Genomic DNA, 24,604 nt, shown 5'->3' on the forward strand with positions numbered 1-24,604 from the left:
TTTCTCAAAATTCTTCAAAGTATCTTCAGCCCACAAATGTGATTCTTTTGGACATTAAACACATGATTGGGAGCTGGGTACTGGTGGCTCATGCCTGTAACCTTAGCACTCAAGGAGACTGATCTGAGGACAGAGGTTTTAAGCCGGCCTAGGCAGAAAAAAATCCATGAGACTCTTATTTCCAATTAACCAGCTAAAAGCTTGATGTGGAGGTGTGTCTGAAGTGGTAGATCAACTATCTTGAGCAGAAAGTCAACTAAGAGTGTGAGGCCCTCAGTTCAAGCACAAAGCAAACAAAACAACCACCAACAACTAACACACTATGGTCTAATGTTTTGTTTTTCCAAATTAACTTTAAACTGTTCCAATGCTTAAGACATTCCACAGTTCAGAAATTTTACAATTTTCTCAAATCTCCCTTTTCTTTATCAAAACCCACTTCCTAACAAAAAAACAAAGGTATGTTCTGTATGCTAACTTCAAGAATAGCAATGATCAGTCCCTACTTTTTTCTGTAAATTTTAATATTTTTCCAATAGTGTTTTCCAAAAGTATGTTAGTAAACAGCTACCAAGTAACTACTAACAGTGTGTCTTTTATGCATTTTATCTTTGATTTCCTTTTTGTAGAGATGAAACACTTACTCTTATCCCAGGAGTGGGAAAGTCTTCTTCTGACAGGGTACATTCAGATATTTGTAACATCATTTATTTATCATTAGAAGCAGACCAGCCAAGGGCATTTGGGGAGAAGCATTCGTGTTTATCCCATCAATTTACAAATGGTTTCACAGGCCTAATGGGACACAAGCCAGATGTTCCTGCACTGAAGGCCATTCTTCTGAGCACTAAAATGAAGAAATTCCTTACTAGATAACACCACTTGTGATTTCTGCTGGCAAACATGGGGCCATGCTCACACTTTAATGAAACATTCAGGAAAATTTAAGAAGTCATTATCTTAGACTTTCCTGTAGGTACTAACAGAATACCACATAAATGACAAAGATGTTTATTTGGGCTCACAATTATGTTCCAAGGTTGAAGAGCCATAGCTGGTGTTGGCGTTTTCACTGGCAGAGTCTCAAGGTGGTATAAGGCATCACTCACCAGGCCAGCACTTGGTGAGGATCCTAACCTAACTGGCTTTTATAGCAGACTCATCTGGAGTTACACCATAAATTCATTATTTCCGTGAATGGATTTTTCCACCCAACAGCGCAAAGAGCTAATCACTTCTTATGGGTTCCTGGTTCTACCTTACTATCTAGGAATAGGAATTAACTTTCAATATGAATTTTGGAGGAGATAGTCACAGCCAGTGCATCTTATCTTTCCATTCAAAGGTGGGGAGCTGAGAAAGAAGGATATTAAAAGTCAGATGACTCAATGCAAATTCTATAACTAAACAGATGAAATTTCCAGTTGCAGTGGACAGTCCTCAGATCTGCCTAAAACTCTAAGAGAAAACTTCTTGGTTTGGAGGTTCAATTCTTCCCCACTTCAGGCAGTATCTCTCCAGGGTCCAATCCTCCTCCCATAGCCTAGGCACAGGCTGGGGTGTCCAGCAGCTCCCTAACAAGGCCTAGCAATAAAGAAAATATCACACCTGAGACAAGAAAAAGGCAAATGTGGAGCTGTTGCACCACGGTTCTGAGTAGAAGGAATGATGGCAGTTTCCTGGATTTGGTCGTGGAATGTTAACCTGTAGCCACCAGTTCTGGCCCCACCCTCTCGGAATCGCTGCTGACGCCCTGTGACATCACCATGTGTCTCCCCTGAGAAGGGGGAAGGACGCAGAGCGTCACCATGGCGACGGCACTTGACCCATCCTGTCTTCCCCAGCTCCAGTGGGTCCTCTCAGGTCTTATGTTCCAAGCTGTGTGGAGGGGAGGCACGCAGGAGGTCTCTGACCTGCCACTATGGGGGAGGGAAGAGGTGACAACTTCGATGGTGTGAGCACCGACCGTCTTAAACTGGATTTGCTGGAAGAAATCCACATGAAGTGAGTTGGGAGGCTCATGTCCCTGTGTGCCGCCCCACATTCCCTGTGCGCATCCCCATCTGACCCCCTCCCCTTGTTCACGTATGTAAGTATATTTACATATACACATATACATGCCCGCATACATGTCATATGCATGTATATTACACATGTGTATGCAATGTGTGTACTACACGTGTATGTTACATATATGTATACACTACATATATGATTCACTATACTGTCTTTAACTCAGTGCCTTTAACAATAGGCATTCAAAAATACTTCCTGGGTAAATGAGTCCCTCATTTTCTGTACTTTGATTAACTGATGTACTGCTTACTGATGTTCTGTGTAGCTGACATCTGGATTTCTTAAGAAATATATATGTACATATATACACACATATATTACATACCTATATATACATGTATATGTATACAGATATACATAATCAGTATACAAGTGTATATACACATATACATATATGCATGTATTTATACATATATATATATATATATACACAGGTATATATACAAATATATACACATATATACCAAGCAATCCAGTGAAGAGATTGTCCACAGAAAGGGAGAAAATGTTTGCAAGCCATATATCTAAGAGGGGGCTAGTATTCAAAATAAGTGAGGAACTCAATCAGTTCAATGACAAGAAGACAACTCAAATCTCTCCCCTCCAAAAAAGTAATGAAGGACCCAAATAGACATATATACATGTGTATATAGGTGTATATAGGTGCATATGTATATACACCTATATACATATATGGCACAAAGTTTTTAAAGTACCAGTACAGGCACTTGAACTCAGGACCTCTTGCTGTCTCTTGGCTTTTTCACTTAAGATTGGCACTGTACCCCTAGAGTCACAGCTTCACTTCTGTCTTTTTGCTAGGTCATTGGAGATAAGAGTCTCCTGAACTTGTCTGCCCAGCCTGGCTTAAAACCAGTATCCTCAGATATCCTGAGTAGCTAGGATTAGGGACATGAGCTACCAGTGCCAGACTTCTATGTATATATTTTAAATCAATAATACTGGTCCTGTCAAAGGCACCACAAGAATTAGGTTCTTCTGCAAGTTTTATCCCATTCGAATGCAGTACTTTTCTCTCGTGTAGTGCAGTCATACAATGAAGTGCTCCTTCCTTCCTTACTTCCTTCCTTCCTTCCTTCCTTCCTTCCTTCCTTCCTTCCTTCCTTCTTTCCTTCCTTCCGTCCTTCCTTCCTTCCTCTCTTTCTTTCTTTTTTTCCTTCCTTCCTTCCTTCCTTCCTTCCTTCCTTCCTTCCTTCCTTCCTTCCTTCCTCCCTCCCTCTCTCCCCCTCCCTCTCTCTCTCTTTCTCTTTCTCCCCCTCCCTCCCTCCCTCCCTCCCTCCCTCCCTCCCTCCCTCCCTCCCTCCCTCCCTCCCTCCCTCCCTTCCTTCCTTCCTTCTTGGTCCATTGTGGGACTTGAACTCAGCCTGGCCACTGTCCCTGAGCAGTTCAGCTCAGGGCTAACACTCTACCATTTGAGCCATAGCACCACTTCCAGTTTTCTGGTGGCTAATTGAAAATAAGAGTCTCATGGACTTTCCTGTCAGGGCTGCCTTTGAACCGCAATCCTCAGGTCTCAGCTTCCTGAGTAGCTAGGATTACAGTCCTGAGCTGCCTAAGCCACCAGCGCTGGGCCAAAGTGCCCATTTCTTCACCTTGTAGCAAACATTTGGAGGACAGGCTCTGTTTTCACAGAGGTAGTAAAAGATTAGAGCAAGTACTTATGAAGAATTCTATACAAATTCAAATCTCAGGTCTTATCACCATTAACTATAGTATCTTGTTTAATTAGCCTTTTTAAGCTCCAGCTTTCTCTCTCTCTCTCTCTCTCTCTCTCTCTCTGTCTCTCTCTCTCTCTCTCTCTCTCTCTCTCTCTCTCTCTCTCTCTCTCTCTCTCTCTCTCTCTCTCTCTCTCTTTTTGCCAGTCCTAGGGCTTGAACACTGTCCCTGGCTTCTTTTTGCTCAAGGCTAGCATTCTGCCACTTGAGCCACAGCGCCACTTCTGGCCATTTTGTATATATGTGGTGCTGGGGAATCGAACCTAGGGCTTTGTGCATACGAGGCAAGCACTCTTGCCACTAGGCCATATCTCCAGCCTCAGCTTTCTAACTCTTAAGATTTTTATATAAATATACTTTTCTGAGGTTGTTGTCAGGATGTAATGAACCGTAGTCAGAAGTATTTAGCCCTGCTTTGTATAAAATAAGCCTCCAGAGGATATTTGCGGCTGCTACTGCTGTAGTTAGGTTCACTGTATTGTCTCTTTAACTCAGTGCCTTTAACATAATAGCCATTCAAAAATATCTACTGAGTAAATGAGCCTCTTGTTTTCTGTACTTTGATTAATTGATGTACTGCTTACTGGTGTCCTGAGTAGCTGACCTCTGGAATACTTAAGAATTATCTGTGTTTTCTTTGTTTTGAGCATGCAGTTCCTATCTATACCCCTTTGCCCCTAGTGTTTTACAATGCTTTGCAGCTTTTAATTTGCTGGGTTTTGAGCACCAGATAAGGAACTTCCTTGAGATTATATTTTAGGGTAATTTCCAGGCACTATCTGGGAATTTTGAGTTTTAAAACATATTCTTTCTGAAACTGACTCATCAGTAGCCTTCACTGCCACCACGTCTTCAAATTATATTTTAGAAAATTGTCCCTGAAGCATTAGTGGGTAGCTTTGTACTAGTTTTTTTCACATTATTTTCAATTGAAATATAACCAAAATATTTTTAATAACAGGGATGTAGTCCAACTGTCATTGCTTGAAATAAGACAGAAGATAGCAGAAATGGAAGTCAAACTCAATACTGACAATGAAGGTACAGAAGTAGAAGCTTATGTGACTCCTGGGTAGTTCTTGTTGATTTTATCAGGCTACCTATATTATAGTAAAGTGCACAGGTTAAATAATAGTACCAAGATTTCAGTGTGGCTTTTTGGTATCAATAATGATTTACAATAAACTACTTGAGTAAAAAGTAAAACTGTAATACATCAGAATGCAAACCTATTACTATATAATTTTTCTGCCTTACAAGTTCAATGTGTTCATCAATTCACAAAATTTTATTGTTTATATCAATATAGAAATTCTTTAGGAAAGGATAAAATATGACAAGTTTTGTACTTAACTTAAATTTTACCCTTCTTATCTATTGGATATGAACTGTTACTAAAAATCTGTATCTGGGGAGAAAATATATGATATACACATGTCGCTGGGCCCCATGGCTCACACCTGTAAACCTAGCTACTCAGGAGGTGGAGATCTGAAGGTTGTGGTTCATAGCCAGTCCAGGCAGGAAAGTCCCTGAGACTCTTTCTCCAATTAACCACCAGAAAACCAGAAGTGGCACTGTGGCTCAAAGTGGTAGAGTGCTGGACTTGAGCTGAAGAGCTCAGAGACAGTGCCCAGGCCCAGAGTTCAAGTCCCACAACCAATAATAATAATAATATACATGCCACACATATCCATCTATTTTTAAATTTCATAACGCATTCAGAATGTTAATGTAGTCCAGAAATACTGATTGAGAGCTTGTCATGTAGCAACATTTTGAATGAACACTTTCTTTTTTCCACTCTAAAGAGATTCCCTTAGCATTGGAAGCCAGGGTCAAAATAAAATCAGGATATGAGAAGTAATCTGAGTTTTTCATAAGGAGAAATAGGAACATAGGGAAAGAGAATTGTACACAAACCTAGCTGGTTGAGTACCGAGAAGATGTTTATTAGAGTTCAAAGGGTAGCCTTTGGACCTTAACCCATTTATATCTCCCTTTTCTTGAGCAACAAAATGGATTAGTAACCAAATCAGAAATAAAAAACCACTTGCTGTAAATTCCCAATGCTCTATTAAAGTTTGATTGGAGAACAACATTTTGCCCAAGGCAAAAGTAGCTTCCTATATCTTCTTATGTATACTTTAGTTATTAGTTCCGTGAGGGTATTTCCATTGACAAGAGTAGCTAAAGTGCTCTCAGTTATCTATCTACAGAAAAAAAAAATAGAAGGCATGGACCTGGATTCACATGCAATGTGTTCCCTATGTCCACTTGTAAATATGGCATAACATGTCATATTAGCAACAGTTATCATGGAAAGGTATTTGGACATAAGTATGAAGAAATAATTAGTATATGTTTAGGATACTCCTAGCAGAGGATCACAAGAGCTCACTAGCCTATGGTTATATGATCATCTAAAATGATGCTAAGCAAAATGAACTCCAAGATATGGAAATAAAAGGTTTTACATTGTTGTTGTTATTTTTAATGTACTATGTAAAGTTATTTCTTTCATTTGTCTTTCCTATGGTTTATCTCCTGTTGTCACTGTAGCTAATTTCGGTACCCTGGGTATTGTCTATACATTTATCTGAATTAGAGAAGGGAAGAGGAACATCAAAACGATGAGGCAGGAGCTGGGAATATGGCCTAGTGGCAAGAGTGCTTGCCTCATATACATGAGGCCCTGGGTTCGATTCCTCAGCACCACATGTACAGAAAATGGCCAGAAGTGGCGCTGTGGCTCAAGTGCTCAAGTGCTAGCCTTGAGCAAAAAAGAAGCCAGGGGCAGTGCTCAGGCCCTGAGTTCACGGCCTAGGACTGGCCAAAACAAAACAAAAAAACAAAACAAAACAAAACAAAAAACAAAAAACAAAAGAAAGATGAGGCAAAGGACAAAGGGCAAATCAAAGCAACAGTGATATTCATAAGACAATATGTTGGAAATAAACTGTACAACTTGCAGGGGAGGGAAAGTGAGAGAAAAATGAGGAGGGTAACAAGTTTAACAAGAAATGTACTTACTACCTTATGTGAGTAACTGTAGCCCCTCTGTATATCACTTTGACAATAAAATTAAGAAAAGAAAAAATATCAAGATAGCAGGAGAGGAAGTTCCCTTCTCTGTAGGCTAAAGCTAAAGCCCAAGATGAATAGCAGACAGTGGCCATTACCCTTATTCATGTAAGAAAAAAGGTCATACACCTATCTCCCATTACACCCCTACTAGTATAATTTCCATATACGATATCACTTAAGGAAGTTTTAGTTATATACTGCCTTGCAGCAAACTGCCATATAGTTTAGCAGTTGAAAAAAACAATGATTAAGCTTGAAATGCCTTTCTTAAAGATGGTGGTCAGTGATAGATCTGGAATTTGAAGGCAGAAGTTCTCCTATCCAAACCCAAACTCTTACTCTCCGCTTCTTTCCACCACTTAACCTTAATTTGGCTCCTCATTTTTTTCATCTAGAGAAGTGAACCCTGGTTTAGTGAGGCATTGTGACATTTCTTTATCTGGGGATAACAGACAAAATTTGCCTAGTATACACATAACTCATTTTCTCCTGAATGAATTCCAAACCAAAGTTTTGTCTCCAATCAACTTCTTTTGTCAACATCACCAGTGATTCCCAATTTGCTGAGTCCAATATCAGCTCTCAGTTCTCATTTTACTTGACTTATTAATCTTTGTCATAGTTGGTGATGACCTTGTCTTTGAAAGGGCAATGCCACACTGGGTTATCTTCCTTCCAACTCCCACTTGTCATTTCTCTTCATCTTCCTGATTGCTAAAAATGCTGTTAACATTCCAGATCTGAGTTCTCTCACTTTCTTTCCCTGCTTTTAAAATGACCTTTGATCTACACATAAATCCATGTCTCCATCTCGGACTTTTCCTTTAAGATCATTTGCTCTCATTTATAGTCTGGTTTCCAACTCTAGATCCTTTTGTTTATTAAGTGATATGTGTATAGATTAGACATTTTAAAAACTCATTTCAAAACTGATTTTTAGTGTATACTAAAATATTTTAATAAAATTCAATTTGTCTTCCTCATTTGAAAACAAATAAAATAATACTTCTGTTTACTTTAGACAGGCATTGTGAATGCTGAAACATTAGAGGCATTTCCATTTTTGAGGGAAAAATACAAAGACACTTGCTGCTATGATTAAAATGTAGTATTGCTTTGAGTACTATTAGAGAAGTAATAAAATCATAATTATTGTAATTTTCATATTTTATAATTTAATAGTCCAGAACTTTCTACAGGATTAGTTAAAATCAACTCTATTTGTAACAATGCAGAAAAGGGTTGTTACACTAATGGTATTATTTAAACATAAAAACAATGCTGGCAATAGCAGGCTAGAAAATGAGATTTAATCTCTACTTCTTTAGTAGGCAAGAAATTATATTTCAGATATTTTTAGCTAAAAGACAATTTGACTACATTTTCATACTCATGAGTTACCTCTTTGTTCTACCCCTATTTTTCTGTTGGAAATTCCTCAGTTGCTGTGTGAATTTCAGAAGTGACAGATGTAATGGAAGTACAGATGTATTTGTTCATCATGTTGGCTACTAATACCTTTCCCAGCTTCCTGCATGACTACCCATATGGACTGTTTTCTCTTAAAGAAAAGCTACTTTTGTTACAAGTTACATACTGTAGTACAATGTTGCCTCTCTGGGAAGCACTTTTGAGACAATTTTTAAAATAATGTTGATAATCATAGTGATAAAAAGAAGGTATAACCATCTTGATAGCATTTCTGCATGCCCTGAAGCAGTCTAAGCACTTTATATATGCTTCATCAAGATCCCAACAGCCTATAAGATAGAAACTAGCTGTCATTATTTTGCAGATGAGAAACAAAGGCATGAAAAAAAAGGAACTGGCTCCAAATCTTATGTATATGCTGGTAAGTGATGAAGATGATTTGAACTTACTAATCTACTTTGTGGATTGTTTTTTGGGTTTGTTTTGTTTTTCGTCATGAAATCACTTGAAAATTGATAAAGCAGTAACTACTTCCCTATGCCTCCATATGCCTTCTCCTGTGTGGCCATGTTGGTATGTGTGTCCTTACCCATTCTCTCTGCTTTAGTATTATTTCTTACCTTCTTTTGTGATAAAGAAAAAGAAAAACATGTACATGTAATTACATATATTGTAATTAAAAGCATGTGTTGCATAAAAGCAATGTACTCAAAGCCTGTAGCTATCACTGGCTAATACCAATGTAAATACAGAACTTTTGATCTCTTAACAAGTGCTTAGAAGCCTACAAGATTAGAAATTAATTTTGTACGTCTTTTTACAAAGTAGTATTGACTCCCATAAATCAGCTTAACTTTCTAATGATCAGCATTTTTTGTTTTTCTAAAGAACCACATTGACTTGCCTTTTATCTACCCATAGCTCCTTGATAACCCAAGGTGCTGTAAATACTAATGTTAGTGACCCTTGCATCACTCATCTTTTCTTGAAAAGCAGTGATGTTGAAATTATATTCCAAACTTGAGATAAGATGCCAAGTTAAAATATATCAAGAGTCTGGAATAAATTAGTTATATCTGAAACAGGCCTAAGTAATAGATGTAGTGTTCTCTCTGACACTGTTACATTAAACTTGGCACCAAAAAAAATCTGATGTGTCACTTTGAGTACAAGAGCCATCACAAAAGCCTCAAAATGCAGCTATGTAAGGGACAGGTTCTGTAGCAGAAGTTATCTCAAGCACATAATGAGCATTTAAAGTTTAAAAATAAGCCAGCCTCTTTTTATTTTCTATTTCTCTTTACAAAACCTGACTTTAATTTTTTGGGGCCTTTAGAGTAAACCTTTACTCAGACAGTAGTTATAGTCATAACAATATCTTTATATTATCAATTACTTCTAGCTATTCACTGTTTTCAAATAAGATGAAAAAGATAAAAGAATGAGCTTAAAAAACCCTCACACCTTCACATAGAAATTCCTCCCTCTCTCTCTCCCTCCCTCCCTCCTCCCTTCCTCCCTTTCTCCCTCCCTCCCTCCTCCCTTCCTCCCTTTCTCCCTTCCTCCCTTCCTCCCTTCCTCCCTTTCTCCCTTCCTTCCTTCCTCCCTCCCTTCCTTCCTTCTTTCGTGCTACTACCAGGACTTGGAAAAAAGGGCCTGGGTGCTGTCCTTCAGCTTTTTCCACTCAAGCTGGTGTTCTACCACTTGAGCTACAGCTCCACAGTCCAGCTTTTTGGTGATGAGTTAAAAGAGCCTCAGATCTCAGTCTCCCGAGTAGCTAGGATTATAGGCAGGAGCTAGCAGACCTGGACAGAAATTCTAAAATATATTCTGAAATTGTCAGCAATGGTTATAAAATTCATCTAAGATGGTCTTTTGAAGTAATCTATCATTTGTGAAAACACTGGGTGAGCCATATGCCATTTGCATTATAACTGTTTAGAAATTTACATCATTTTATATGTTCTGTAAGTAAACTAACCTAATGCTGCTTATGAATATACTTCAGTATTTAAAAAAAAAGTTCTAGCAAGCATTTATTTTAGTAAAACAATGGTTTTTTGGGGGGGTCTTATTTATTATTATTATTTTTTTGCCAGTCCCGGGGCATAGACTCAGGGCCTGAGCACTGTCCCTGGCTTCCTTCTGTTCAAGGCTAGCACTCTACCTCTCGAGCCACAGCGCCACTTCCGGCCTTTTCTCTGTTTATGTGGTGCTGAAGAATTGAACCCAGGGCTTTGTGCATACTAGGCAAGCACTCTACCACTAAGCCACATTCCCAGCCTAAAACAATGTTAATAGGAAGAAATATTTCCTATTCTTAATGCAAAACATAGGAGTTAAAGATGCTTCTTTAATAAACCAACATTCTGATTTTTGTTTCAATAATTGTCATTTAATGATCTGAGTTAGTAACTAAAATATAAAATTGTCATTCATATTTCCATACATTGTATTATGGACCATTTGGAAGCTATGGGCCTTAAATGCAAGTTTTGTATCCTTAACTTCAATTATTGTAACTTACAAATAAATGTGATTTGAGAAAAAAAATTGGGGCCTTTAAGTTTGACTCTCACTCCCACCCCAACTAAGAAAAATGGTTTGGCATTAATAGCCAATGGGTTTTAGTGAAAGAAACCTAGTTAAGGATTAAGTGCCTGAATAGATGGTTAAACATACACAGTTCTATTCCATCCTACCCATTAAAAGGATATGCTTTCAAGCAAGATAAAACTGGGCCTAAAACTTCAGTTCCCCGATTAGATAGCTTTGTCATTTTAAGAATGTTATTCAAGCCCAGTCACTGGTGACTCAAGGCTATATAACTTTAAATACTTAGAAGATTGAGATCTGAGAACTCCAGGTTCAAAGCCAGCCCAGACAGGAAAGTCAGGAGACTCTTACCTCCAATTAACTAGCAAAATGCCAGAAGTGGAGCTGTGGCTCAAATCATACAGCACTAACCTTTGAGGTAGAAGCTAAAAGACAGTGCCCAAGCCCTAAGTTCAAGCTCTAGTACCTACACACATAGACACACAGACACAAACACACACACACACACACACACACACACACACACACACACACACATTATTTAACATTTCTGAGCCTTCATTTACAAAATGAGTAACTTCTTAAAAATGAGGATTAGCCTGGTGCTGGTGGCTCACACCTGGAATCCTAGCTACTCAGGAGACTGAAATATAAGGATCTCAGTTCAAAGCCAGCCCAAGCAAGAAAGTCTGTGGGTCATTTATCTCCAAGTAACCAGCAGTTAACCAGAAGTGGCACTGTGGCTTAAAGTGATAGAGCACTAACCTTGAGTGAAAAAGCTCAGGGACAGAGCCCAAGCCCTGAGTTCAAGCCCCTCAACTGACAAAAAAGATAAATATTTTTTTAAATGAGGATTAAATAACTAATCATATGTGAAGAGTTTTGTGATTTGTATATAGCAGCCACAAATACATGTTAGTTATTAAAAAGACTTTAGAGTTCTTTTTCAAAGTGAAAAGATGAACAGAGGGAGTACTGTTTAGTTTTTTTTTTATGTATATATTTTGTTTCAAGGAAAGAAACGTGCCTACTATTTCCTCTAATGGAATTCCTTATACAGATCCATGAGGAACTAAGGATGGGTTGTGTAAAGTGGGTGAAGAATAAGGAAGAAAGGTAACTAGAGCAGTTAGTTGTGTTGCTGTATATCTGCATGGTATCCTGGAAGGCTGAGGTGTGTCTATGGTCTGGAAAAATCTAACAAAAATACAAACTTTAAATTATGTCCTTTAGCTTATCTGCATTAATAAACAAGTTAAGTATAGAAGTAGATTGCATTGATTCATGTTATTCAAATGAGTAAATGAAATGTAATGGGGTGATCTTGATTTTATTTCCCATCTTTTTCATTCAGGTGGTGAATGGAAAGCTCGTTATGAGACCCAACTCGAACTGAATGATCAATTAGAAAAGCAAATTAGATCTCTTGAAGAAAAAATGGAAAAATGTCGTGTAAATCCGTCAGGTACAAAAGGAATGATGTGTATGTCTTATAAGTTGAATTGAAACTAATAAAATATCAACTGCCCATATTTGCTTTATTGTAGATAGACTATCTGCTATTCGTGTCTATGAACGAATGTCAGTGGTAAGTAAAGGATGGTTAAACAAAATAATTGAAATAAATTATGTATATTTTTCCCCAGACAGATTCCACACAAAATTATAAAGACAATGACAAGGTCCAAACAAAATACTTTGTTCAGAGAAGTTAATCTAGAGTTTGAGAAATCCACCAACAAGGAATAAGACTATCAACATAACCTCCCCCTTTCAGAATTGGGAAGGAATTATATGTAGTTACAAACATACAAATAAATACAAAAGGAAAAGAATCTCAGTGTACCATCAGTTTCACATATATTTTGTGTTACTGAGATGTTATTTAGAAAACAGAGGATTTTCCCAATAGCAGTGGGAATTCAACACCATTTTCCACGTTACCCAGACTTCTAGGGATTTGGAATCATAATGAAATGAATTTCAAAGTAATTCACAAAGTAGGCACAGGAGGTAATAGGCCAGCATTCAGCATATTTAGTTAACAGATTTATTTAATGCAGGAAGACAAAGGGTACAAGAGGGGAAAGGGAAACTAAAGACACAATGAGTGGTCTTTGTCTACAGGTTTTTATCTCCCCTAACTTGGCCAGAAGATCCCAGCTCAGAACTGGACACCTGGATGGCTATTTTGATTCTGCCACCAAGCATGGAGACAAGGACTCTGAATTGGCCTACAGTCAAAAGATCTTGTGACCTGGGTGTCTGTTCTTTGTAGTTATTTTTATTTTTTAAATGTGGCTATGCCAGTTCTGAAGCTTGAACTCAGGGCCTGGGCACTGTCACTGAGCTTTTTTTGTGCTGGAGGTTAGCACTGTACCACTTGAGCCACAGCTCCACCTGCAGCTTCTTCTGGTGGTTAATTGGAGATGAGTGTCTCATGTATATTCTTGCTTGGGCTGGCTTTGAATCATAATTCTAAGATCTCAGCCTCCTGAATAACTAGGATGACAAGTGTTAGCCACCAGTACCCAGCATTTGTGCTCTTTTATCTTTCAAAGGTATTCTGACTTAAAACAAAAACAAAACAAACTTGTGGGCAGGCATAAGAGGAGGAAGCTGTGGGAAAGTGAAGGAAGGGGTAACATTGCTCCCCAAAAGCAATGCACTCATTACCTGACTTATTAAATGGTAATCCCTTTGTACAACATCCTAATAATAATAAAATTATACTTGAAAATTAAATTAAAAAACCCTAAACCAAGCCTTTTTATTCTTGAACTTATTTCTTCATCTAGAGACATTGTTCTCATTTAACATTGAAGAGTAAAGGTCTATTCATTTTGAACAGTGATTTGATTTTATGCTGGTCTAGTGATTATTTTTGTTTGGCCTTATTCACTGGTTCTGTCTCTGCTCCTTGATTTGGCTAATTTTTTTTTTTTGTTTTTGCTTTAGGAATAAAAGTTTATTAGTTCAAGTATCTTAAAAACAATACGTGTTAGTTCAAATCTCTTAAATCAGTAAATTAGACTAAAAGCTAATTAAAATAATAAGCAATAACTGGAAACAATCATGATACATAAGTGTGTCCGTATACTTCAGCCAAAGTACATGAGAGAAAATTTGCACTCCCTACTCAACTGCTATCCACCAGCCCCATTTCCTTTAGTTCTTATGCCTTCAAGCTTGCTTCAGAATAATGAGCTGCTCTCCCTTTTGTCTCCTTCATGTCATACAAAACCTGACTTTGCAATGTTCTCAAGAAGATCCAGAAAAGTATTACTTTCAAAAAATGATCAGCCTCCCTTCTCCTGTAAGAGATTCAAGATTTCACTCACAGGGGCCTGGGAATATGGCCTAGTGTAGAGTGCTCGTCTCACATATATGAAGCCCTGGGTTTGATTCCTCAGCACCACATATGTGGAAAAAGGATTTGGCTAATTTCTAATATATTTTTTCCAATTTCCTGTCACCATATCTTAACTACTTTGCCTCATTCTGCATATCTAGAACATATCCATTCCAGTTCCTCTGTACTATACCTGCACCCATATATAAACATTTAAAATACTCACATATATTCTTCTGTATGTATACAAAAATATGTAAGATACATGTAAAACCCAACAGAGAGCTTGTAGCATTACTTTACAGCCAGCCTGAGGCTGGTTTTTCCCTTACTGACATCTTCTCATTTTAATCTCTGATAAATTACTATGTGTTTCATGTTTTATACTTTACAAAGCACGTTCATTGGCTCTTCATCCACTTAATTTGTCCTTTAAAATATAGTGAAGGGGGCTAGGATTGTGGCCTAGTGATAGAGTGCTTGCCTAGCATGCATGAAACCCTGGGTTCGATTCCTCAGCACCACATATACAAAAAAAAAAGCCAGAAGTGGTGCTGTGGCTCTAGTGGTAGAGTGCTAGCCTTGAGCAAAAAGGAGCCAGGGACAGTGCCCAGGCCCTGAGGTCAAGCTCCACAACTGGCAAAAAAAAAAAAAAAAAAAAAAAGAAAAAGAAAAAAAGAAGTTTCCTTACTATTGTCCTAATGTAAAATATATTCATATCAATTACACTCACATAAATTATATACTTAAAATAGAGAAAAGGCCCAAGGCATGATTTACATTCAGTCTGGAGCATGCTTAGAAATAGCTTTTTTACTCAGAACCCTTGCTGAAGTTTTACTTAAAAGTAAAATTTTTACTTTAAAATACTCAGAATACATGGAGAGTTTGTGCTACTTTGTTTTGAAAGTAAAAACTACAATATTCAACCAATTTGTAGAATTTAACACTACAATAATAATAATTTGTCTTTATTGAAGCATATACAGCGTGTACATATTTTTTATTTCCTTATCTAGGCCTTGTAACAACCTGATGGAATAGAGTTTAGCATTATTTCCTTTAATCATGTGATTAAAATGGGAGAGATTAAGGGACATGATCAAGCCTACACTAAGTAAATATGGAGCCAAATTTTCTCCCTCTAAATCCTCCACCCACTTCACTGATTTTCTCTGTACTGCTTCTCATAAATAACAACAAATCCTTTACAGATAGCTGTAGCTAAAGAACTGAATTGAAAGCTGCATTCTCAGGTGTCCTGAGGACCTACAGAGTGTTTGTGGGTGGTTTTTATGTTGTTGTTGTTGTTTGTTTGTGGGGTTTTTTTGTAAGTGAAATTTGTTACTGACAAATATAGAGAAATCTTGCACTTTGAAAATAATGAAGAGGAAGTATTTGCATAACTCTTTTCTCTACTCAAAAGAACTCACAGTTGTGTTACTGGGAAAGTCAGGAAAATGACTTTTTCCTTAAAGTGAAAAACTAGATTTTTTCTCTCCCCTTCTTTAGTAGAGTAATACCACCCTCTTGTGGCACTTAGAAATTACTTTTAGAGCTGGTTTAAGTGTTCCTTTTCTGAATTTAAGCTGTCTTTAATATTACCTGTAAAATAATGAAGTATGAACTACTCTCTACAGATCATAAGTTTATAATCTACAGATTATAAATATGAAATTTCCAGGCTACTTCTTGATAACCTCACCCTGGTCCTAAAGAAATTGGGTATGGATAGCTTGGTGTTGGTGTGATATGCTTAAGTACTTCACAGCTGTCCAAGGAAAAGTTAGTTTTCTAACTACTACCTGAGACTGAAATTCGGTAACACATTCAGTTGATAAAGAATTTTCTTAATGGACTTGTGATATTCATGTGGTTCTCTAACAGGTTTAGATCTAGAGACAGAAAATTATATTTCTCCTCAGTAAAAAAAAAATTGTAAATATCTATCATTCAGTCTTCAGCAATAACCTTTACAGTCACACTTTAAAATTTCTAAAGGGATAGGTACTGATTTTTGATATGTGATATTTTATAATATTATTTGGAAAAATGCAAAATGTCATTTTTAAATTAGACTATTAAGATGGACTCGGTTTTAATATGTTGGCTAAAAGTTACTTCCATAAGAAAGAGTGGAATTCTAGTCCTATGAATACAGATTAGGATAGTTTAGAGCCTTTAACTTTTGATTTTTGAAATTCACTTTTTGCATCTGAAGAAAATAGAGTATATTAAAAGTGTCTTTTCATGATATAATTAACTAAAATTTAATTTTCAGCAAGCTGTATCGGTTATCTACTCCACCATCTACTTGTAGGTGACTTCTGACCCATTGCGTATAAGATGGCAGCTGCATCTTACTTTCTTTACATTCTTTATTTTTTGTCTGTCATGGGTCTTGAACTCAGAGCCTGGGCACTGTCCTGAGCTCTTTTTGCTCAAAGCTAACACTCTACTACTTTGAGCCACAGCTCCACTAGCAATTTTCTGGTGGTTACTTAAAGGTAATTGTCTCATGGACTTTCCTGCCTGAGCTGGCTTTGAACAAAGATCCTCAGATCTCAGCCTCCTGAGTACCTAGGATTACAGATATGAGCCACCAGCATCTTGCTTCCTTCACATTTTTTCCCCAAATTTTTATTATCAAACTGATGTACAGAGAGGTTACAGTTTCATACGTTAGGCATTGGATACATTTCTTGTACTGTTTGTTACCTTGTCCCTCATACCTCCCTCCCTCCTCCCCCTTTCCCTCCCCCCCCCAGGTGTTCAGTTCACTTATACCAAACAGTTTTGCAAGTATTGATTTTGTAGTTGTTTGTCTTTTTTTTAACCCTATGTCTGTCAAATGTGGTATTCCCTTTCAATTTCCTACTTCCAATACCAGTATACACGATTTCCAATATACTCAGATAAGATTACAGAGATAGTGTAGGTACAACCACAGAAAGGTGATACAAGAACATCATCAATAATAGAAGCTACAGATACACATGGGACGTTGAAAGTAGTTACAACTGTTCCTTCATATTCTTATCCAAAGAAAAGTAGGTGAAAGGAATAGGCAAAAGTAAAGGCCAGTCATATCTACTCTCCTGCAAAGAACTTTCCAAGATGCTGTCCCCAGCAATTTTGCCTTGCAGCTCAACACTTAGAACTTAATCACATAGCCATGCTGATAGGCAAATGTATTATTTTAACTGAGAATAAGTAGGAAGAGGAGGAGAATGTGTACAGATATACAATAAGCTTTGTAAAACAAATGAATGGCATTTCATTTTTTTAAGTATTAAATTTTAAGCCAGGTTCAGTGGCTTAAGCCTGTATTTCTAGCTACTGAGTAGGCTGAGATGGGGGATCATGGTTTAAGCCAGCCTAGACAAGAAAAGAAAGTTCATGTTATTCCATATCAATTGGTTACCAGGCACAATGGAGTATACATGTCATCCCAGCAACCCAGGGAAGGTCAAATAGGATTATAATCCAGGCTGGCCTAGGCATAAAATGATAGCCTGTCTCCAAAATAACCAACACAAAAAGAGCTGGTGGAATGGCTCAAATGTTAGAGCACACACTTAGCAAGCACAAGGCCTCGAGTCCAACCTCATTACCATAAAAAAAGATGAGTCTGTATTTAGTGGCCTTTAGAAAATTAAGGACAAAAAACAGGCAAAACACAGACTAGCAATAACGTTGACAGTCCTTTATTTTAGTAGACGTTATGCATATATTAATAAAAAGAACAACCTAATAAAAAGAGAATGAAAAGGATTATGTGTAGTTTTTGTGGCTGTTGACATTAAAAAAAATAATTTTCTGGGGCTTGAACTCAGAACTAGGGCACTGTCTCTTAGTTATTTTACTCAAGGCTAGCATTCTAGCACATGAGGCATAGCTCCACTTCTGGCTTTTTGGAGATGAGAGTTTCATGGAATTTCCTGTCTGGGCTGGATTCAAACCATGTCCTCAGATCTCAGCCTCCTGAATAACTAGGGTGACAGGTATGAGCCACCAGTGCCTGGCCAGTTGTTATCACTTTTAATGTAATTATAGCTTTATGGAAGAACAGTTTTAGATCCTATGCTTATCCGGGTAACTAAATCAACTGCCAACTTCTGTTTTCACATGTGTTCTAAAAGGCTACATTATGTTTCACTGCATTGAATTATCCATTTTCTCTATTATTGAACACTTAAGGCTTTGTTTGGTTTGATTTTGGTGCTATTATCAGCAGTTGAATTCAGGTCCTTGTGCTCTCACTCAGCTTTTTCTAAGCTCACAGCTTGCTACTCTACAACTTGAACCACAACTCCAGTCCACTTTGTTTTTTTTTTTTTTTTTTTTTTTTTTTGTCAGTCCTGGGCCTTGGACTCAGGGCCTGAGCACTGTCCCTGGCTTCTTCCCGCTCAAGGCTAGCACTCTGCCACTTGAGCCACAGCACCGCTTCTGGCCGTTTTCTGGATATGTGGTGCTGGGGAATCGAACCTAGGGCCTCGTGTATCCGAGGCAGGCACTCTTGCCACTAGGCTATATCCCCAGCCCCAACACTTTGTTTTTCTGGTTAATTGGAGATAGAATCTCATGGACTATAATTCTTACTGGATAATGTGAGTGTTTTGATATGTGATAGGAAGCTATTGAAGTATTTTATATAGCTTTATTTTGTGCCAGTACTGGGACTTGAACTCAGAGCCTAGGGATTGTCCTTGAGCTTTTATCCTCGACTGGTGCTCTACCACTTGAGCCAGAGCCCCACTTCCAGCTTACAGTCTTACAGACTTTCCTGCCCATGTTTATCCTTGAAACAGGATCCTCAGATATCAATAGTAATCCTGAGTAACTGGAATTACAGGCATGAGCCACTGAAATTCCACTTATATAGTTTTAAAACTAACCCAGCCTCCTAATAGCAAAAGGATTTCCATGTATAGGTGAGAGGTGAGACAGAGAAACCACTTAGTATTATTTTTTCATAGTCTAAGTAAGAGAAGGCAACTTTTCAAAAATTTGAGCAGTTTTAATTTATTTTGGCCAGCATTATATGGAGATGAAGCAGAGAGGAGAGATTAATATTTACTAACACCCCCCCACACACACAGAAAGAGAGACAGAGAGAAGGAGAGAGAGGGGAGGCGAGAGAGAGAGAGAGAGAGAGAGAGAGAGAGAGAGAGAGAGAGAGAGAGAGAGAGAGAGAGAGAGGATCTCATGAACATGTGAACTGGGGTGAGCCTGAGAGATTAAAGGGTGATTGAGAGTCCTAGTTTAAATTATCTTACAGATGACAATGAGCAAGACTATAGAAATCAGAGCTAGGAGGGATATAGGGAAATGATGAGTTACTTTTGTCTGTGTTGTAAGCCATTTCTTTGGAAAAGGATGTTTGTTTCTTATCATAAAAGAGTGTCGAATTTTGTCACAGGCATTTTCTTCATTGAAATAATTATGTGACTTTTGTTCTTGGTATTATTTATGTGATACATTACATTTATTGATTTGTGTATGTGAACTATCCCTGTGTTCCTAGGATGAAACCAACTTGATCTAGATGTATTTTTTTTACTGTGTTGTTGTATTATTTGCTAGAATTTAATTTATTTGCATCAATATTTAGCAATGTGATTAGTTTATAATTCCCTTTTGTTGCATCTCTGTATGTTTTCAGAATGAGTATAATATTTGCTTCATGAAATAAGTTTGATAATGTTCCTTCTTTTCTTATTTTAAGTAAGAGTTTGAAGGCATTGGTACTGGTTCTTTGAAATTATCTTTTGTATCTGTTGTGATATTCTCTCTTGCATCTCTAATTTTATTGAGTACTTTTTCTCCTTCTTTTGTTCAAAAGTTAGCTTGAGGTTTATCAATCTTATTCAAAGAAACTGATGTTTGTTTCATTGATTTTTTGTAAGTTTTTTTTATCTCCAATGTATCAACTTTTCCCTAATTTTTGCTATTTCTTTTTTATCAACTAGTTTTGGGGTTGTTTTTTAAAAAATTTATTTGATTTTGTTTTGATGGATAGCTTTGAATTTGTGTTCTCCCTAAAGCTAAGTACAATTTCACATAGAACCATCGGGAAGGGGGGAAGGTGGAAAACATTGAGGGAGGAAGCAACAAGTTGGATAAGAAATGTACTCGCCTTATGTATGAAACTATAATTCCTCTGTACATCACTTTGTCAATAAATAAATTTTTAAAAAAGAAAGAAAAACAATGTCCCATAAAGTGAATAACAGTGTTGGCCACGAGGGGGCACCTCACTCTCATCTTTGGTCAACATACTTGCTCATTGTAAAGTACTGTCTGGGAGCTGCGATTAAATTCTATTATTGTGTTTTTCATTTGTAAGCCATCAATGAATGATTTTTTCTTATAGATTTTTCTCTCTTTCTCCCTCTTTTCTTCCCTCCCTCCTTCTTCTTTGTGTCAATGAGTAAGGAAGGAGGTCAGGTAAGAAAGACGAGCAATTGGTCACTGGGACCCCATGTAGTCAAGATACTTTCCTTTATTAGGAGAAATAAACCTACCATAGCTCTAGAACATAGAGCTTCGTGTATAAAAAATAATGAAAGTGAGACACACGTCTTTAAACAGATGAAATCTGAATGATGGACTTCTCAGCTCTCTTCTGCCTTACTCCTAGAAAAACCCAGCTGGTATTAAGCCTTATAGAGAGATTAGAGGATTCTTCAGTTGAAAAACAGAAATACCTATGGTGTCCCAGATACTCATCACCTCACAGACTTCCACAAACTCATTGCTTGAAGATTCCAGGTGCTAGGGTTTGGAATTCATCAAGGCTACACTAACAGGGCCATTCTCTGCTAACCATCAGCTGTAGAAAAGATGCTAAGGTGGACTCATTCCTGGGACACATTAGACTCCATTTTATCTCAAGCTTCTCTGGTAGCTTTCCCAAACTCTTTTCTAGACTGCTTGCCAGCCTAGGACACTTCTGTTTCCAGCCTTCTAGACTTGCATTGCCATGAAGCCTCTGCCAGCCACTTTCTGCTCCTTTTATTCTGGTAATCCTTGTACATTTCATCCTGTCTTGGTATCCATTCCTTGGGAGCCCAGGTGAGAGTCATTGTACTAAAAGTGATCCAAGAAAACATGAACTTAGAGTGGGCTCACTGACTGGCAGGTAGAGAATCTGTCCTCATTGATAAATATGACACCAATGGAACTGGCTCAGGTGACAGTTTAGTTGCTAAAGATTTAATTGGTAATGATGACCTTGGGAAATGTCCTGGAATAAGGAATACTGTAGAAGAAATCATGAGGGTGAGCATTTGGAAAATATGGGGTTACTGCCAAATCTTATTGGTACTTGCATAAGGATAATGAAGAACTGACAACTATTAAGCAAATAATGCCAGAAAGTATTTCTGGGTGCCTCAGGATGCTCCATCTCAGTAGCAGAGGGGCAGAACAGTGGATGAAGAAGCCCTCACTGTGAGAACAGCAGAGCTCTAGAGGCAGGCACATGTTCGAGCTTAGTTAGGTTTGTTGTGTGAAGGACAGGGCCCAAATAAACATGCTGAGGGATCCTGAAAAGAGACAGGACATTTGGATAGATGCTCTTGGAGATGGTATAGTTGCAGCTGCTCCTGGACCTCAGGAGCATATAGATTAACCCTCATAAAGGCTAGAGCACCAGTCCAAGTATATATCATGACACAGTCTCCTTTCTTCTGAGAAAGAGACCTTTGTCTGCTTACACAAATGACTATATACTGGATGAAAGAGGATGGTTGAATATAGAATATGAATTGACATTCCTCATCATGGAGATCCATGGCTAAGGTCCCTAACATAGTAGGTGGACCTAGTGACCCTACAGACATCTCCTTGAAATATTTGGAAGTTGAAGTTCACCCCCCAAAAAATTAGGTCCTTTCTCCCTAAACTAAAAGCTATTATGATTGAGAAGATCAAGTGGACACATCTTCCTTTCACCTCTTCCAAAACCAAGTAGAAATCAGAGACATTTTCTTATTCCAGGAACATAGGGATTTGTGCCACAATTAATAACAAAGATGCAAGGCTATTGGTACCTGCCATAACTCTTGTTTAATTTGCCAGTTTGACCCATGCAGAAATGGATGGATCTTGGAAAAAGGTGTAGGCTGCTGCGGACTTAGCCAGTTAGGAGATTTAATTGCTGCTGCTTAGCCCAAAGCAGTATGTATCACTGCTAGATGTGAGCACTGAGGCTGCAGGTACAGGATTCCCAATCTCGACTTTGAGAATGCATTCTTTTTATTATAGTTAGGAAACAGGATGAAAATAGCTGGGACCTGTCATTGCAGTAAGGAAAAGTGAAAAAAAAAAGTTGGTTACTTTGGGGGAACCATTAGAGAATCATTAGAGGGCAGACTCCCACCCTTAAGATTTAGCTATAAAGAGATGAACGCAGAATCACAACTGAGACTGCTTACCTGGAACAGAAGGTGCTAGGACTGTAAACTGCTAAGAACATTTAAATGATCATTTTGATAAACCTGTAGTTAAAATAAAACAAATTTACTTTAAAAATTAGAGTCTTGGATTCCCCTGTGTAACTGATAGATCAAGCAGCCAGAAAATCACTGAAGATGACAATGAACCAACCTGATCTAATTGACATTATAGACTGTTCCCACCCCACCCCCAATCACAGGTGCAGAATTGTCAAGTTCACATAGTAACGTTCCACTATGACAGACCACATTCTGGAGCCTTCCCTTACCTAGCTTGGTAATGACAGGGTCTAGGTTTGTTATTCTTTGTGGTACCCACATAGTACAATATCTGTCAGAAAGGAGGTGTTTGTTGAAAATATCAATGAATTGTAGAATTGGAATCAATAAATTAACTGTAGAATGAGGTTGAAAGAGAATCTAATCTGGATGGAAATAGCAAATACTAACTCATTGCAAAGAAAGTATATTAAAAAATTTAAACCTCAGAGGTCATAACTGCAACATAAAACACTCATTTGTCATAGACACTGTCAGTTGATTAATATTCTTATGCCCCTGCTTACATTGTGTCACTTTTATAACTTGGAATAGCTCCCAAAACTTAGATTCCTCAGTCTACCCTCCCAAGCATTCTATAACTGGTCCTTCATTAGTTATAATTATTTTTATTTGTCTCTTATGTACTGCTCAGATACTTTGCTTCAGCTGTAATCTTAAATCATTTTCTCCTTAAGAATATGGGCAATATATTGTTCCCTTCTCTTTTTTTCCACTTAGGTCCTTTCTATCAGAGACATTATAGTCTCAGTCCACAATGATTGACATGTTAAAAATGTGTAACCCATTTATTCTATTACATTTGACATATATTAATGTTATTTGAAATTTATGTGTGTGTAGCAGGAGGCACGCACACACCAGTCCCAGGGCTTGAGAACACAGCCTGAAAACTGTCCTTGAACTTTTTTTTTTTTGCACAAGGCTAGTGCTCTACCATGTAAGCCACAGCTCCACCACTGACTTTTTGCTGGTTAATAGTAGCTAAGAGTCTCACACACTCTCCTCCCCGCCCCCCTGACAATGAACGGAAATCCTCAGATCTTAGCTTCTTGAGTAGCTAGGATTACAGATATGAGCCACCAGTGCCTGACAACTTTGCATTTTAACTACTAGTTTATGCATGCATATATAGTATGCGCTGCTAGAGTTTTGGATCATTTTTCATTCAGGTCACCTCTAAATATAGAAATAATTTATTCTTGTATGTTATTGGTAATCAAACTTCATTTAGAACTTAGCATGGAATTTTCCCAAGATCTAGATTTCCTTTAAGCCAATAAAAGTAACAGTTTTAAATAAACATTTCTATAATATCCTAACTTTGGAATCCTAGGAGCAGTGGTCCATACATACAGTAGCAATTTGAAATACTTTCACCAATCCCTGTTTCTCTTCAATTGTTCTTTATACCTGGATATTGTGTTTCACAAGAGTAGTTCATGAATTTAATAATTTTCTGTCAAATAACTCAGTTAATATGTTTACATGTCATTCATTTTGTTCTGATGTATATATTTAAGGCAGGGAGCCAAAGAATAGTACCTACTTGAGAAATATCCAATTATGTTATAATAAAGATGTTCATCAAATATGCATGGTAGGGAGTTATCACTTCTAAGGGATTTATCACTGGTGTTATTTTGAGAAACCAGAATTTTTTCAGTATTAGCTGACCTAATTATCCTCTTAATATAATTGTAAAAATAATAGTCATTATTAAGTATCTCAGAGAGAAAAACAAAGGAGATAGGATCTCTAAAATATTTCTTTGGTTTTGCAGGTTTTAGCTGCTTCCATTTCCATTTGAATACTTCTTTTAGTAGCTTTAATGACCTCAATTA

The 24,604-nt window shown here is 37.6% G+C and overlaps 1 protein-coding gene across 1 annotated transcript in view; it reads left to right on the forward strand.

Annotated features, from left to right (window-relative positions):
* The first annotated feature begins 1,921 nt into the window (after nucleotides 1-1,921).
* The window catches only part of Ccdc169 (coiled-coil domain containing 169), a 37,520-nt gene continuing 14,837 nt past the window's right edge, over nucleotides 1,922-24,604 (forward strand). The window contains exons 1-4 of the mRNA XM_048340829.1: nucleotides 1,922-2,004; nucleotides 4,774-4,853; nucleotides 12,241-12,351; nucleotides 12,434-12,474. Coding sequence (XP_048196786.1) covers nucleotides 1,922-2,004; nucleotides 4,774-4,853; nucleotides 12,241-12,351; nucleotides 12,434-12,474 — 315 coding nt within the window. The remainder of the gene's footprint in view (nucleotides 2,005-4,773; nucleotides 4,854-12,240; nucleotides 12,352-12,433; nucleotides 12,475-24,604) is intronic.

This window comes from Perognathus longimembris, chromosome 3 (genome assembly GCF_023159225.1).
Source record: "Perognathus longimembris pacificus isolate PPM17 chromosome 3, ASM2315922v1, whole genome shotgun sequence".
NCBI lineage: Eukaryota > Metazoa > Chordata > Mammalia > Rodentia > Heteromyidae > Perognathus > Perognathus longimembris.